At 41.7% G+C, this 17,402-nt stretch overlaps 1 protein-coding gene across 3 annotated transcripts in view; it reads left to right on the top strand.

The window, feature by feature from the left end:
- TNIK (TRAF2 and NCK interacting kinase) overlaps positions 1-17,402 on the top strand; it is a 392,097-nt gene that overhangs the window by 228,993 nt on the left and 145,702 nt on the right. For all 3 annotated transcript variants that reach the window (XM_061637314.1, XM_061637313.1, XM_061637315.1), the window contains exon 5: positions 9,519-9,629. In XM_061637314.1, the coding sequence (XP_061493298.1) occupies positions 9,519-9,629 (111 nt within the window). The remainder of the gene's footprint in view (positions 1-9,518; positions 9,630-17,402) is intronic.

Below are 17,402 nucleotides of genomic sequence, written 5' to 3'. Positions count from 1 at the left end.
CCTATAAAGCCATCAAGTTCAACCCCCTGCTCAATGCAGGAATCCAAATTAAAACATACCCAACAGGTGCCTGTCCAGCTGCCACTTGAATGCCTCCAGTGTTGGAAAACCCACCACCTCCCTAGGTAATTGGTTCCATTGTTGTATGGCTCTAACAGTTAGGAAGTTTTTCCTGATGTTCACTTGAAATATGGCTTCCTGTAACTTGGGCCCATTAATCCGTGTCCTGCACTCTGGGATGATTGAGAAGAGATCCCAGCCCTCCTCTGTGTGGCAACCTTTCAAGTACTTGAAGAGTGCTATCATATCTCCCCTCAGTCTTCTCTTCTCCAGGCTAAACATGCTCAGTTCTTTCAGTCTCTCCTCATAGGGCTTTGTTTCCAGTCCCCTGATCATCCTTGTTGCCCTCCTCTGAACCCATTCTAGTTTGTCTGCATCCTTCTTAAAGTATGGTGTCCAGAACTGGATGCAGTACTCAAGATGAGTCCTAACCAGTGCCGAATAGAGGGGAACTAATACTTCATGTGATTTGTTTCCACCCAGGCAAAACATCAGTCATCTGAAACATCCTATCTTAATATTTAGTGATCCTTAGGAACATAGGAAGCTCCCTTATACTGAGTCAGACCATTGGTCCATCTAGGTCAGTATTGTCTACACTGACTGGCAGTGGCTCAACAGGGTTTCAGACAGAAATCTCTCCCAGTCCCATCTGGGAGGTGCCAGGGATTGAACCTGCGACCTTCTGCATGCAAAGCAGATGCTCTACCACTGAGCTGTGGCCCTTCCTCAATTGATTCCATTGCTGTGTTGGATTTCCTGACAGCATAACACTGGCCATCTGACATTAGCTACCTGGGGGTGGGTTGGGGCTTATTTACAGTATTATTTTTGTAGAGATGACGGAAACGCAAAGCCTAAGTAGTACTGAACAAAGTAAGGGTTAAAAAAAATTAAAATCCATTCCATTCACATTGGTATTCCGGAGCTGCTTCTAGAAATGTTATTGCAAACTGTGGAACCCTTCTTTAATTTCAGTATATTAGCAGAAAGCATACATTTGCAGGGTAATATAGGTGCCACTCTGCTGGATGTTTGTCATCTGTCCTTGCTGTCTAGGGTGTATTGAAGTGATTAACCAAAAGGCGCTGCTGTGCTTCTGCAATGGTGTTGGCTTTTCCACTGCTCTTCTGCAGCTTGTAGGGTCTGGATTTATGCAGCATTCAGGCAGATGGAGCTCAATACTGGTGAAAGCTAGGGGCAGAATGCTGGTAACAGAGTCATTCCCCAGAGGGGATGAGGCTCTTGCCTTCCTGTTTAAGGATGGATTGCTTCCATGGCAACCCTCACAGTTCAGATTTAGAACGGTTGGCAGATTTATTATGAAAAGGGTGGGTGGGGGGTTGAGAAAGAAGAAAATGCACATGCAGAACTTACAACATAGATATAATCTTGTTGGGGGAGGGAGATTGCTCAGGATTCCTTCCCTTCTTCCACCATGGAACTGACATGGCCATTTTGTAGTGATTCCCCAAAGCTGTGTGATTGATAGGAGTGTGTGTTATACAATCTGGGTTGTTTCAGGATAATGTGAGTTCAAAAGCTGAACTCACACCAAACTCTGATTTTTTAAAAAAACATTCAAGGACAGAATCTGAAGTGAATTGACAACATTAGCAAGCTCTAATATGACTATGGGTCCTTGTTTCACCTTTCTCATGACAGTTCCCTTGAATCGGAAGCCAATAAATTCCCTAAAACAATCTTAAATTCCTTTTTTGCATAGACCTAGACAGGTGAACGGTGATTGTAAACAAGCAACTTCCAGGTAGGTGACTGGAAGAAGATAGATGACCTGTTTAGGCTGGGCCGAGAGTCTGTTAGGGGCTGAGTTAAGCTGAGCTAGAACAGAAATCTAGCAATAGGATGCAGATACCTAGTAGCTGGGCAGGGTCAAGATTTCCAGGACCTGGGAGAGCTCCTAGAGTAGACAGCTGTGGCTGGGGAGGGCCCATAGCTTGGTAGTAGAGCATATGTGCAGATGGTCCCAGTTTGATCTGGAAAAGTCCACTCTCTGAAACTCTAAAGGGCTGTTGCCAGTCAATTAATAGTACTGAACTAGATGGACCAATGCTTTGATTCAGTATAAGGCAGCTTCATAGGTTTAAGCACTGTAAGAATGGTCAGAAGAATCCAGCTGAGCTCCTAAATACTGAAGCAGGCCTCCTGAGTGCCAGTGGGTCACCCTTGGAACTGTGAGTGAGCAGAAATGGAGTGAGGCAGATATGTGTTTATTTATTTAGAATACTTATGTCCAGCTTTATTGGCCACAAGAAGCTCTCAAAGTGTCTATAGACAATTTGCACAATATCGTCACATTACCAAATAAAATTGTTTTTTTGCACACTTAGATTTATTCAGGCATTATTCTTTGCACTCATTCTTGAACTTCCCTAATGTTTCCAGATAGCAGGCCCACTGAGGACCTCTGAGGCGAGTGAGGTTGAGCAGCTGCACCTTGCTCAGCCCATGAGAACCAAGGTTTCCTTTGCTTTTAGTTGCCAGTTAACAGCTCCTATGGAAGGCTTCTGAGGCAAGAGAGTGGGCAGTAAGGGGGGTTTTTTGCCTTCCTCTTCCTTGGTCTTCTTTGGTGTCACCAGGCAACAGCTCCCACCGAGGACCTCTGAGGCAAGAGAGTGGGGCTTAGCAGCTAGAACCCATTCACCCCATGATGGAGCCAAGCCTTCCCTCTTAGCATGAAGCTGTGTGTCCCTGGCAGCCTCCAACTCTGCCTTACCATCACTAAAATGGAAATGCATCTCAAAAAAGAGGAGTGAAAGATGGTACTGATTTGCATAATATTTGCATATACTTACTTAGAGAGATGCAAATTTAGAAATAATTACTATAATTTAAATAGAAATACAATACATCTCACTAGAGTGGGGAAAACTGCAACTGGGTGACTGCTCAGTCTGCTGTCCAAGTACTAAATGTTGGTGGACAACTTCAAAGTGCCTCCTGCTCCCCCTTCTTATAGTTATTTAGCTTTAAACTGGATTATGACCAGACAGTCCTTCATGTACAGGTCTGTCCAGTGGAGTCCTGCAAGTGGCACAGCTCTGGAGATACAAGGAAACAACTTCTTTACCTTTGCAAAGTCCTACATCTTTCTTCATACTTCTCAAATCTCTCAGCCATGCACATAAGGAGGTACACCTGCTTCGAAGGTAGAGAGTTGTATTCAACATCGCACTAAGGAGGTCATTCCATCAGCACAAGTGTTTCTGCTTGCCTGATGGAATGATCTTTCTTCTCCCACGTGCTGTTCTGGGGGTTCTCTTGATCCTCCAGAGCAGATGTGAGAAGGGCACATGGGACGAGGAGAGGGGAGGAGGTCTCGCTGCGCTAGTGGGAATCCTTGTGCTGGCTTCTGCTAGTTCAACAAGTTAGTTGAGTACATCCCTGAGTGTTCAAGCGATAGTGACTTTACAAATGATCTGCAGTCTCTTTGTCTAGTTCCCATAACTATACTGAGGAGGCAAAGAGATGTTTTTAAACCATTTTGGTTGGGGTACATTTGTGTTTTAATGCAGTCATGAATACATTATGACATTTGTTATTATTCTTGAGACCTCTTCATTTACTACATTCATGACACAGCTAATTGGAAATGGGTCTTGTTAAGCAACAAGTGCTTAATGTCCTGTTGGGATGACAGCCCTTTTGAGTCAATATTCTACCATCTGTGCCAATGGTAGAAAACTGCTGGAGCTGGATATTAAATAATGAGAGTTGGGATTTCACTGTTTGATGGAAATTTATTGGTTTTTTTCTCGCTTTTGGTAGCTGTGATTAGACTGTTATTGAACCTTGAATCTCTATTGTATCATAGTACTGATTTTTGTTGTTTTGTTGTTTATAGCTTACTGTTATTTTAACTGTTATTTGTAATGACATGATTTATTTATTTTTAGGTAAACCACTTTGTGGTCACTTGGGGATGAAAAGTGGTATATAAACAACAACAACAACAATAACAAAATACCTTCCTGTAAATTCTGGATGTTTATAAGAGTACCAAAAAGCAGTGAAATCCTGTGTACTCCCTTGTAGATTTAGCTGGAGATTTTTTAATTTCTTGGGCACTTCAGTTATTTATTCAGAATAATGGGTTGCTTTATTGTTAAAAAAAATATTAAGGAGAGAGAAATCAAGGGTAGACAGTTATGGAGGCTTGAGCAAGCTGGCATTACCATTGAGACAATTCTTCAAATTAATGGATGAACTGGATACTGCTAATAATGTTTGGTCCCATCTCTTTAATATTTCATGATTGCAATATGTCATGGAATGTGTACTTCTTTTTAATCACTTTTTAATTAGGAACTGTGTATACATAAAGAACCACACTCTATGTCTGTCTTGGCCTGAAGTAAAAGTACAAGTGGCTTTTTACAGGGCTTGTCCATGCCCTTCATTTTGCTTTTTTTATGTATTTATTATTTGATTTATATCCCGCCGTTCCTCCCAGCAGGAGCCCAGGGTGGCTTTTGTTACATGTGCACACACAGTCTGAGTGCTTTTTTTCAAGTTGTCATATTCCAGTGTTATAGGCTGTTGGGAGGTGTTGGTCCCAAAAAACAGATTACCTGTGGTTTACAACAAACAGGTTCTGTAATCATATGACTATTTGTTTAATGTGGTAAAGTCAATATGAGCCAATTATCGAGGGCTTTGTGTGAGGGCAGCTGTTCATGTGTATGCTTCCACACCTGCCTGAATTGTGACCCTTACCTTAGAAAATCTTTGAGAAGGGATTTACATGCTGAGTTGTGATTTACAGAGCGGTATTAAACTGCATAATTATGCAAGTGCAAGTCCAATGGGACTTACACTGTCCTCCACATATGCACTGCACCATCCCCAAACCTGCTCTGGAGGGTTGGGGGGAAACCCAGAATGGGTTTAGGGGCTCACGGAGAGGCGAGGTGGAGAATGTTCCCTTGCGCAAGGGGAAATCGTTGTGTTAATGGAATGCTTGCCTTAGTGCTATGTTGAATACAACCCATAAGTTCAGCCTATTTGCTACTAATATGGCATGGTTCCCCATGCTCGTCATCATGTTGCTTGTCATCACATTGCACCATATGAGTGGAATAGCAACAACTTATTGCACAGTAGAGTGCTCCGGTTCAGGTTGCCAGCCAGCCAGCCAGCCAGCCAGCCATGCCCTCTACCAGAATACTCTTATTCTATTCCCCCTCCCACCCCTAGTTTTCCGTACTCCACCCACCAACTGTCAGCCAGCATTCCACAGCCACTGATCATGGTCAATCTTAATTGGACTGCTTTTGTTTTACTCTCTCCCCCCCCAAACACACATGTTTAGGTTTCCCCCACCCACAAAATATGTTTTTTAAATAAAATAAATGTCTACTCTACACAGAGAAAATATTGTTAATGGGCAGTAATAAAATGCTGTGAATAAAATAAATGTTTTTGGTACTTGTGCAAACCTTGGAGTTTGCAAAAGTATTCATATACTGCCCTCTTGCAAAAAATATGCTTTAAGCTGGATTCCTGCATTGAGCAGGGAGTTGATTTTGGTGGCCTTATAGTCCCCTTCCAACTCTACTATTCTATGATTCTATGACAAGGGTGGCGAACAGTATGCCCAAACTCTGTAGGCAGAATTTGTATACGTTTCTGGAGTATTAGACAAATACATGGAGGATAAGGCTATCAGTGGCTACTAGCCTGATGGCTGTGCTCTGCCTCCTTGGTCGGAGGCAGCATGCTTCTGAATACTATTTGTTGAAAACGTCAGGAGGGGAGAGTGCTCTTGTGCTCAGGTCATGCTTGCAGGTTTTCCCATGGGCAACTGGTTGGCCACTATGTTCATCGCCCAGAGAGCTATTGCTAGTCGGGCGGTATATAAATTTAATAAATAAAAATAAATAAAATAAATAAACAGGACGCTGGAATGGATGTGCCACAGGCCTGATCCAGCAGGCTCTTCTTATGTTCTTATGCTGTGTCAGCAACCACAGCACTGGCATCCACGTACCTCTCCAAGTAATGTGTAAAAACAGCTCTACAGTTTGGGGCAAGTTAAAAGAGAAATATGAAGAACCTTCAGAAATATTGCTGAAGGGTTTTTTCCAAGATTAAACAGTTCTGTCTTGGTTGTACAGACTGATTTCCTTTATTCTATTAAAGTATATTATTCAAGTTAGGTGTGATGCCACATGAAGCCTATATTATGTTCTGAAAGGACAGCCCTTTAACTAAATCATCTGATCCAGTCCTGACAATTTTATTCTTCATTCAATTCCCAGCTTCGGTAATGTAAGGCTGCTCTTGAAATTGTGAAGGGCTTTATATATGTAGAAAGTATTCACTAATAAGCAAAAAACCTTGCAGTTTAAGAACATACCTATAGCCAACAGATATTTCTATTAAACCTGAAAAAGCAGGGAAATTGGGCAGCTGTAGTGAATGCACCAGGGGAGCAGGAGACCTGACCTCCTCTCTGAGATGTTGTACTGCCCTACAAATTTGTAAAAATGCAAGCACAATTTGGGTTTGTCTTTCACAGTCCAATCCACTTCCTGTGTAGCTTGGATGAATTTGGTAACATGTGCCTCTGAGCATATGTTGAGTTGAGCTCTGTCAGTGGAATAGGAGTCTCCTCTCAGCACCCTTCACAAACTATACTTCCCAGGATTCTTTGGGGAAAGCCATGACTGTCTCAAGTGAAATAAAGGTCTGGTGTGGGTGTGGCCATTTTTTATTAGGCAAGCCCAGCAGATGCGAGTCTGGCTTTTAGAACATTGACAGTTGGTTCTTACTGAGCATGCCCAGCCTTATCTTTGAGTTCAATGCTAAATTTCTTAAATTAATTAAAAATCAGCCAGGCAATTTTTTAACCTTTGAACTGCAGAAGATGAAGGTCAGAGTATGGGGCAAGGTCAGTAATAGGGTTAAAGGTACTCTGTGAACATGGCTGATTTTTAATGAATTTCAGCAGATTATGAGAACTCTGACAGAAAAAGTCCAAAAGGGGTCTGATTTCTCTCTCTCTCTCTCTTTACACTTTGAACTCTCAATTCTCTCTGGCTGTCTTGTGTATTGCCATGAAAATTGACAGGGTTGTTAAGCAACCATTTCTGAGTTCAGGACTATAAATTTTGTAAGGTTTTGTTTTGAAATGAGCTTATGGGAAGCATCAGAATGGCATGGGGGTATTTTCCATTTAACATTACGGAATGTGAAAAATCCATGCTGACTATAGTATACAGCCACTCTTGTGGCTGTAGAATAACTGTTGGCCTTTATAAAAAGTGTAATAGGCCATACCTTTACAGTGCAAATCTATGCATATCTATTCAGAAGTAAGCCCTGCTGAATTTTGTGGGACTTACTCCCAGGTAACTGTATGAAGGATTGCAGACTTAGATATATACGCATAACCTGCCACCTGAAAATGTTATACTATGACCACTTTCGTTGTGTGGTCTAGCTGCACGCTTGTGGCTTTTGAAATGAGAATGCATGAGAAGGGTGTGCATGTGTGTCTGGAGCAAACTTGCAGAAATCCCTGTTTTATGGTTGGTTGGCAGGAAATTTGTGCAAGGGCTTGAGAAGCAAGTCCTTTTATAAAATAGGTATTTTTATTGGTTTCATCCATAGAAGCATAAAAATAACATAACTTAAAACAGGGGTTCCCAAACTGGGGTCTGTAGACTACCAGTGGTCGGTGAGCTTAATTCAGGTAGTCTGTGGCACGTCCATATTAAACATTTATATTGATTTCTAATTGTATTTTTATTGCTTCTTTTATTTCTTATATTATATTTTATTGTATTATAATTTGCATTCTCTGTATTAGAAATGTTAATACTATATACTGTATATATGCAATAAAAATACAATTAAAATTATATAGCTTCTAGCACAGTGCATTACAACTGCTACAGTAGACAAAAAAAATCATTAAGTGGTCCACCAAAACCATCAGCAATTTTCAAGTGGTCCATGGTGGTGGTGGTGGTGGGGAAATATGGGAACCACTGATTTAAAACATAAATAAAATTCTGAACTTAAAACTCAGTTCCAGAGACCAGTAGCACAGCAAAAATCATACAAGAGTTACTCCCTACAAAGTATGGTAGAAAGATAACAAATGTCACTGTTATTCTTAATTTTACTACAGCAAAAATAAACCGCTATGAATTTCAGTATGAATTCCATACTAAGATGGCAGCATTATATCTTATTCGCATACATTACACAATGAAACTATTCTGATCCAAAATTCCATCTTTTTCTTAGTCCCTGTAGTCAATTTTATTTTGTCAGCTGTTCAACCAAAGCTGTATCCCAACCCTTTTTATATCAGTATTCTTTAGTAAATCTTTCCAAATCCTTCAAAAAATCAGGTCTTTTCTGAAGATTTGTGTGACTCACTCTTCTTTTTAAAGAAGGATACCACATCTTAAAAAAGATATTTCAAAGTGCTATATAGCAAAAGCTAACTTAAAACACATAAAACCAGTGAAAAATCAGAACACACAAACAAAGGCAATTCAGCTAACTCCTACTCAGAGTAGACCCATTAAAATTAATGAACTTAAATTAGTCATGTGTATTAACTTCAATGGTTCTATTCTTAGTAGAACCTGCAATGAAAAGTGGCAGTCAAAAGTCAACTGAAACAAGAAATTCTTGAGATATCAGTGAAAAGATAGCAAGGAGGAGCAGGTCATTTGTCTTTCTTGTGGGAGGGTATTCCTCAAGGAGCTACAGTTGTGAGGTCTGTGCTTCTAGTGCAGCCCAAATTTAGCTTTTGCATAAGATGCATTCTGAAGCAGGACCTTACTTCTACATCTTGATGTGATTAGTTCATACTTTCTTCTTCTGCTGCTGCTGCTGCTGCTGCTGCTCCTGCTCCTGCTCCTCCTCCCCCTCCTCCCCTTCAATCCAACTTTCCTTGACACTCTCACATACACATGGAGGAGAGGGAATGACTTTCACCCCTGCCAGTCTCTAAAGCTTTAACAGAAACTCTTAGATCTTAGATATCTGTATTCAAATCCATCATGAATCATTAACTCCATGGGAGACCTGAGTGTTACTATCATTCAGTTTAGTTTCTGATCTGTTAAACAGGAATATTAATTATCTGCTACCTCCTGAAGTTGTTGTGGGGGATGGATGAGACAGGCATTGTATAGTGTGTTATGTACTACAAAGTGGTGTGGAAATTATATAAATAGTAAAATTTCCCTTTTTCTCAGGAAGGCGGTTCTGACATCCTGTTTGTATTCTGGGTTTTCAAACTTCTCAAGCCAAGGGAATTTTGAAAGTGGAAAGACTTGCCATTATTTAATGATTGCTTTTCTCTCTCAGCAGCATTGCCTGTTGCCAACTTCAGTGTGTTCCATTGGGTTATTGTAACCCGGAGGATGCTTTCTGTTTAATTATAATAATTGCACTTTTGTTTCCTTTGCCAGCTGGTGATGGAGTTTTGTGGCGCTGGCTCTGTCACTGATCTGATCAAGAACACAAAAGGAAACACTTTGAAGGAGGAGTGGATTGCCTACATCTGCAGGGAGATTTTACGGGTATGTATCCAAAATGGGCTAACTGCCTTTCAGCCTATCACTGACAGTATTTGTTGCTTGGCCCAGTGTGGAAGTCATGCTGCTTCCCTCCAAGCTGTGCGTTGCAAATCAGGAGCCAGGATTGGGAATGCCCACTGCCTCTCTCTAGCATAAATTATCCCCCTCTCCTGTCAGACTTAACCATGGTTTAGTGTCACATCTGTACTGATAGTTTAAGGTCTTGGTTAAGATGGCAGTCCTGGTTAGTGTTAAGCAAGGTTAGTTTTTGTCCAGCTGTAACACTAAACCATGGTTCTGGCCAACAGCAAAACGGAGTGTGAATGTATCCTGAAAAGGGGAAGAGGAAGGAGGGGGAGTGAGTAATCTCAAGGTTAGTTCCTGATTTGCAAACCGCAGTTTGCAGAGAACCAGTGTTATATCTGTGTCAAGTCTCTGTTCTAAGTTTTCATGCTTAGAAAAGAAACAACCTGGAAAATCCTCCTGAGGTTTTGTGGATAGTCATAAAAGGAGAAATTTGTAGATGCCTTTAGGTATGAATGATTAACAGTCATTACAGAAGATGTATAATGAATGAGTGAGGGTTAGTTGGCCCTTCCTTGACTTTTAAACCTGTTATTTCATTCATTTGGGGGGTAGGAAGAGTCTCTTTTGAATATTAACAAGGTGTGTATGAATTAGAATTCAGTTTCTCTTAAGAGAAATGAATGTGTGAGAAAATGCCATTTTATTCAGTTGCGTTCAACAGAAGTTTATTGTGGAATCAGTGGTATGCAGGTTTTTCATACCATCAAGGATGTAGTTGTCCAGGGTCTTGGGTTTTTTTAGACCCTTTACTTTTTTGGGAGCAGGGTCCCAGTAGGGTCCCTATGTCTCCATCGTCCTACAAACCAATCAGCATGAAAGGAGAGTGTGTTAACCACTGAGAAGAACCTTCTAACATGTTTCCTTGTCCTTTCCAGTTGATTGAAGCCTCTCAGAGTGAAGGGAGGAAGGACAGCCACTGAGAAGACTTTTCTCAGTAGCTAACACACTCCCCTTTCATTTGGATTGACTTCTAGGGATGTCTGTTGTTGTCGGAGAAGGCACGTGTGGGAAGGACTGAGGAATGATGATGGAGAGCAAGTGAGTGAGGGGGTGTGGCTGTGAGAGGCATGGACGTGTCCATCATAAAGGGACCCTGCCCTTCTGGAGTTGCCACCACACTACTACATACCATCCACATGAAGTGGAGTCATCGAAATGCCAGCCTCTATCTTTTTTATGTTTAATCCGGATTTTCCCTTATTGTGAAATATATATATATAAAAATATTGTGTTATACATCCACAGTCACTGCTGTACTTTGTCACGTGTGTGGTGATGATTTGGGTGGATTGTCCTTATTGCCATACCCCCTACTTCCATTAGCATTATATGTGAACATGGTCAGCGTACTGGAGTGACCTTCGTAGTAGGTTTTGTGATGTAAACCTCTCTAAGGAGCAAATAAATCCAAAGTCAAATCAAACCTGGCTATATTTTATTTAATCACATAAACACAAGCTTGAGGGAGCAATGCTTTCTTGAAAAGCAAGTTCAAACTCTTAATTATTGAGGAACGACTGAAGGTAGTGACAGAAACTGAGGGGAAAAACAAAGGTCAATAACTATCTAGCTCCTGTCACTGAACTAGTTGGAGGCTACAAACTCCTTCTGTAGCTCATTGTGTGTGGCTTCTTTGCCCTTGATGAGAGTGGCTGCTGCCCAGAAGTTAACTGGTTCTTATCCTTTCAATCTATGTAGTGTTTTTTGCATTGCATTGCAAATGGATCTGTTAGGTAATTCCCCCAAGTCTGCAAGCACAGCCATCGTGTGAGGTCAGCAATAATGAATACACAGTCACAGATACTTAGCAGTCTCAAGCTAGCAAAACACTTACGTGCTTAGCTTTAGTGCATGAGTGATCCATGTGGCCACTTGGGTGCTCAAACATCCATGCTTCTAGAGGGTTAAGTCACTAGTACAAAAGTAAGCAAGGAAGTAGTGCAATGAAAACAGGATCTAAAGTACTCCCAAAGTGGCACTTGCTATCTGGTGGTGACAAAGCACTTGCTCATTTACAGTAAATACCCCCAGCTGTAGAGCTTCAGCAACTTGATATGAAAGGCTAGCAACGTTGTGGTTAATCAACTATTGTATTGACTTCTTTTTGTTATTTCTGTCTCAGGAAGCCACAGTTGCACAGGCTAAGGTTTAAATTTACAAACTGGAAAGTCAGTTTCCTAAAATAGTCCTTGAGTGGTGAGTCAGGTTGAACCATTCCACCGTTGCCACATCTTTTGGATGTCAAAAGATTAGCCAAGTCTTTCATTTTGGTTGGTGGATATCTAGCTATCTGGGACATGTATTGTCATAATAGTATGTGAAGTGAATTGCATTTTGAATCAACAGCTCCCATGGTTTGCAAAGATTGAGTGAGTGGGTCAAATGAGCAAATGTTTCCCCAATGCCTAAGCACCCTTCTTGACTGTATTAGTTTTTATTGCAAATAAGTTACATCAGAAAAGAGAGCCAATATGGTGTAGTGGTTAAGGTGTTGGACTACGACCTGGGAGACCAGGTTTCAAATCCCCACACAGCCATGAAGCTCACTGGGTGACCTTGGGCCAGTCACTGCCTCTCAGCCTCAGAGGAAGGCAATGGCAAACCCCTCTGAATACTGCTTACCATGAAAACCTTATTCATAGGGTCGCCATAAGTCAGGATCGACTTGAAGGCAGCCCGTGACTTGGGGGAAACATAGCAGTGCTTTATCTCCTCCGCATAGATTGGGAGTACCCAGTGAACTCCCCTCCCTCATCATATCTCACATGAACATTCTTCATTCCCTTTCAGTTGTGGAACTATCTATGGTTATGGTTACATTTGCACCAGCATTTTTGCTTACCATACTTTAGCTCCAAACAAACATTTAAATCCATAGTTAGAAGTAGTCTGGAAATTTTGATTTTGGCTAGCTATGCTTAGTGAAAAAGCAATGTTACCTTATGCTAAACCATCACTATCTCTAAGGGAGAATGTTCATCCAAGAGGGAATGAGGGTGAGGAAGGAGTACACGAACCCACAGCAAGCTCTTAATGTCTTAACCATAGTTTTGCCATTGGTTAATTAACACCAAGCTACTAAGTCTTAACTGGCATGTGTTCAGAAGGTAGTCCATGTGCTACTTTTACCCTAAAGACTAGGATCCTCTTGGCAAATCTCCCCTTCCTTTAAATCCCTTGCTTTAATAGGGATGTACTCTGTTATTTTGATCCACGATGGTCCCAGTTTGTACAGGGAGCTCAGCTGGACCAGGCCTGCCCAACCTGTGACATGTATAGTAGTCTGCAAAGGGCTTGTTTCCTCTTTTTGTTGTCTTAAAGAGGCAGCAGAAGCAGGATCTTTACCAAGGCTGCTGGTGAATTGCATTTACCTAGGCAGGTTGCAAGTTGTGAATGCCAGCAGATGGTTATTTATACAGCCAGTGTGAAGGCTCTTTCACCTTGCAGATGCCAATCCCCTTGGTAAAAGGAACAAGGTAGTGCTCAGATAACAGAAGCCAGTCAATGTTGTCTTACATGGAATTAGACAACAGGAATCAGCAGGACAGGATCAAGTTTCTGACCATGTAAGACTCTGCAAATCTAAATTACAGCCTATTCATAAACTAAGAGTGCTATATACACAGGGTTTGGGTGGGGGGACAGATCTCTCCCCTCCCTGCATGTTTTCATAGAATCATAAAATAGAGTTGGAAGGGGCCTATAAAGCCATTGAGTCCCACCCCGTGCTTAATGCAGGAATCCAAGTCAAAGCATACTTAACAGGTGGTTGTCCAGCTGCCTCTTCAATGCCTCCAGTGTTAGAGAGCCAACCACCTCCCAAGGTAATTGGTTCCATTGTCATACCACTCTAGGTTTTTTTTCTGATGTTCAGTCAAAATCGGGCTTCCTGTAACTTGAGCCCATTTTAATTTAGACCACTTGTGATTATACCTCAGGAAAATCAATCTCTGTGACTCCCAGAAAAACCCATCTTTATGGCCAGAATGGGCCAAAGAGATGGTTTCTCCTGAGGCATAATCACAATGGCTTGTTGTTGTTGTTATTTTAAACTATATTATTTATGAATCTCCTCTCTGTCCATAAGTATCCAAAATTATGCATGATAAGGCCCATTAAATGTCCCATTACATTTAAAATACTACAATAGATGTAAAAACCTAATCAGTAAACAAGAGCAGCATGAACTCGATCTTAAAAAACACAAAGCATAATGCTTAAATAGGGTGTCACATTTTCTAATTTATAAAATTCAATATTAAAACAAATAATTAAATACAATCACCAAACAAAGGAGCAGTGATTAATAACACTTACAAAGAAGCAGTGTGAACAGCCGATAAGATACTCTAGTGATGTCATGTGGCAATAACCACCAGCAAACGTTTGATGAAACAACTTTTCAGTTCTTGACAGAATACTTTTAGGGAGATGGCCTGAGGAGTATTCCTAAGCAGAGTTCCACAGTGTGGATGGGCCTTCATCCTAGCAAATCCCATATGGGAGTGAAATGTCTTTCTTGAATGCCAAGAAATGGGATAAATATATGGGAGAATATATTTCTCAGGTAGATCAGTATAGTACACTACTGTGTGAAGGTCTTCATACAGCACATAGTTAAACTATGGAATTTACACCCACAAGAGGCAGCGATGGCCACTGACTTGGATGGCTTTGAAATGGAAATGGACTGCCTTCAAGTCGATCCCAACTTACGGCGACCCTATGAATAGAGTTTTCATGGTAAGCAGTATTCAGAGGTGGTTTACCATTGCCTTCCTCTGAGGCTGAGAGGCAGCAACTGGCCCAAGGTCACCCAGGGAGCTTCATGGCTGTGTGGGGATTCAAACCCTAGTCTCCCAGATCATAGTCCAAGAGGATTAAACAAATTCATGGATGATAAGGCTAGCAGCGGCTACTAGCCACCATGGTTATACTCTGCCTCCACAGTCTAAGGCAGTATGTTTCTGAATACTCACTGCAGAAAACCACAAGACTCGGGTCCTGCTTGCGGGCTTCCCACAGCATCTGGTTGGCATTGTAAGAGCAGGATGCCGGAATAGATGGGCCACTGGACTGATCCAGCAGGCTCTTCTAATGTTCTTACCAGGCTGTCGTAAAACTGTAAAGATAAGCACCATCACCTTTGCTTGTGGCCAGAACGAAACAGGCAGCCAGTGTCATGAGCTTCCTATGTCTAATTCCTGTCAAGAAATGAGTAGCAGAATTCTGCCCCAGATGCAGTCTCTGGACCTTAAAGAGTAGCCACGTGTATTCATTGCAGTAATCTAAAGAGGAGGTTATCAAGTGCATGGCCAAATGAACTGTCTGACAGGAAAGGCACACCTAGCTACTGCTGCCTCCTGGACATCAAACAACAAGGCACAGCTCAGCTGTTTGACTTTACACAGAATAAATACTGCTATACATTTTAAGTGGCTTTATGTACAGAGACAAATCTCTTTGTTTTTGAAAATAGTAGCTGTTTATCCTGTGTGGATAGCATTGCTTTAGTTGCTATAATGTATAATAAAAGAAAATAACTGTTAAATAGATTTTTTTTAAAAAAAAATGATCATGGGAATCTTGTAGTTAATCTCACACCTTCCTCCTCAACCCCCAAAACATTAAATGCCATTCTGATTGTCAGCTGTCAGCAGTTTAGGGATCCTGAGTTCTCTTTGAGAGATTGGCACACTTAATTAGTATTGTTGATTAAATCTAATATTTTCGTAGCTTTGTGCCTTATCTTACCACCCAGGGTACTTTGTGCTTGTAAGAGCGTACACACACACACACACACACACAGAGAGAGAGAGAGAGAGAGAGAGAGAGAGAGAGTTCTATATCAGTGCTTTCCTCCACTTGAACACAATGACTTGGATCATAAGATAATAGCTTAGGGAAGTTCCCCATCACATCTTCTCCTTGCAGCCACCTGCATATCTGAAATCTAGGAACTTCACAGAGAGCTCCTGAACAATGTGAGCTAGGGGGCAGGGGATGCTTGGGGTAGGAGGAGTCAGCCAAAATTTGACTTGGATCCTAAGATAAGTTAATTTAGGAAAGTTTGTGGAAAGAAAGATTTTCATCCCCTTCTCGCTCCAATAGCATCAGGCTTGCAAAGATAATAGGATGCAATCTGTGAACACAGTAAATATTCTCACCCAGAATATCTTAACCCAGAATTCTTTTACGTTTAGAAGTACTACAGTTAAATCCTAGATCCTAATCTGGGGGGGGGGGATCTTCTGTGGGTGGGGTATAAGACCATTAACTGTGTTTGCAAATGTCTCTGAATAAATTGCAGAGCCTTAATGGGCTTCTTCAAAATGTAAAAGAAAAATGGCTTATAACAAAGGGAACTACACATGCAGAATATCTATCTCAGACCATATATTTGCAGCATAAGGAACCAAGCTGCATAAGGAATCAAGGTTGAAAAGCTTAACCGGAGAGCTTGGGGAAGGACAGGGGTATACACGAACAGCCACTTGCTCCAGGGGCAGCTGAGAACTGAGTTCATTCCCCACCCCACTGCAAAACAGGTAAACGCTGTTACTGCTGACAATCATATTGCAGATGTACATCTTCACCCTTAAAAGCTGGATGGCAGGGGCCGGGCGGGGTATACATTAGGCTGCATGCCGTGTAGAAGTCAACTGCTGCATGTTTATGTGGCTAGACCAGGTCCCACGTGTCCGCTTAAGAAAAAGCAGACCAAGTGGGTTAACCAAAGTTCAGTGGTGGGAGTGCAGCATGCATTTCTGCAGAACTGCTTCTGGGAGTGCATTCAAAGAGTGCTGCGCCTGACGTCAGCTGTGACTGTGGGTTTGGCATGGCAGGCAGGAAGACTTTAGGGAGCCAGGAAGGGGTGCTGGATAAACCCACAGCATCTGTAGGTGTATGGGGAGAACATGAGGAGGTAAAAAAATCAGTCTCTAGACGCTGCAGTTTATGGGCCAAAATTTGTGGAATGCAGTTAAAAGCATTCCACAATTTTTTGCAGACTTCCATTTGTATTAGTCTGCAACAAGGATTCTGTTTGACAAATTGAAACAACCAAATAATTGTACATTGGTCTCATCTGAGCATTGTTGATGTAATGGGATTTCAGGTATTTGATATCTCCTGTGTTTGACAGCGCAGGTAACATTTTCTAAGTCACTGAAGTGCCTTTTAAAAATGTGTTTTAATTGGAATACTTAATAGGTATTGGTAAGGAGGCATACTTTAGGAAGGGGCTGTAGCTCAATGGCTGAACATGTGCTTTACATGAGGAATGCCCCAGGTTCAATCCCTGGACAGTTAAAAAGGATCTTTGAGTAAGAGGATTAGCAAAGACCTCTGATTGAGGCCTTGAAGAACTGTTGCACGTTTGACAGGTGGAAATGGTGGTGGATCGGTGGCTCCATGTCAGTGGGGCAGTGGAATCCTGTCTGGGGTTTACGCCGAACTTTCAAGGAACTGTCCAAGGTGCAATGCTCCTTGAAAGTTCAGACTAAAACCCAGAGCAGATTCCACTGCTTCAGTGACATGGAGCCGCCAGCCGGCTATGGGTTGCATTAGACTAGATGAACCAATGGTCTGATTTGGTATAAGATAAGCTCACATGTTGTTAAGCACAAATTAAACACTAGCATCCAGAGCACAAATTAAAACACTAGCATCCAGAGGATAAACTAATGG

Source organism: Rhineura floridana, chromosome 7, assembly GCF_030035675.1.
Source record: "Rhineura floridana isolate rRhiFlo1 chromosome 7, rRhiFlo1.hap2, whole genome shotgun sequence".
In the NCBI taxonomy this organism is placed as follows: domain Eukaryota; kingdom Metazoa; phylum Chordata; class Lepidosauria; order Squamata; family Rhineuridae; genus Rhineura; species Rhineura floridana.
The sequence above is the reverse complement of the archived record's forward strand: the minus strand, read 5'-3'. Positions and strand labels throughout refer to the sequence as shown.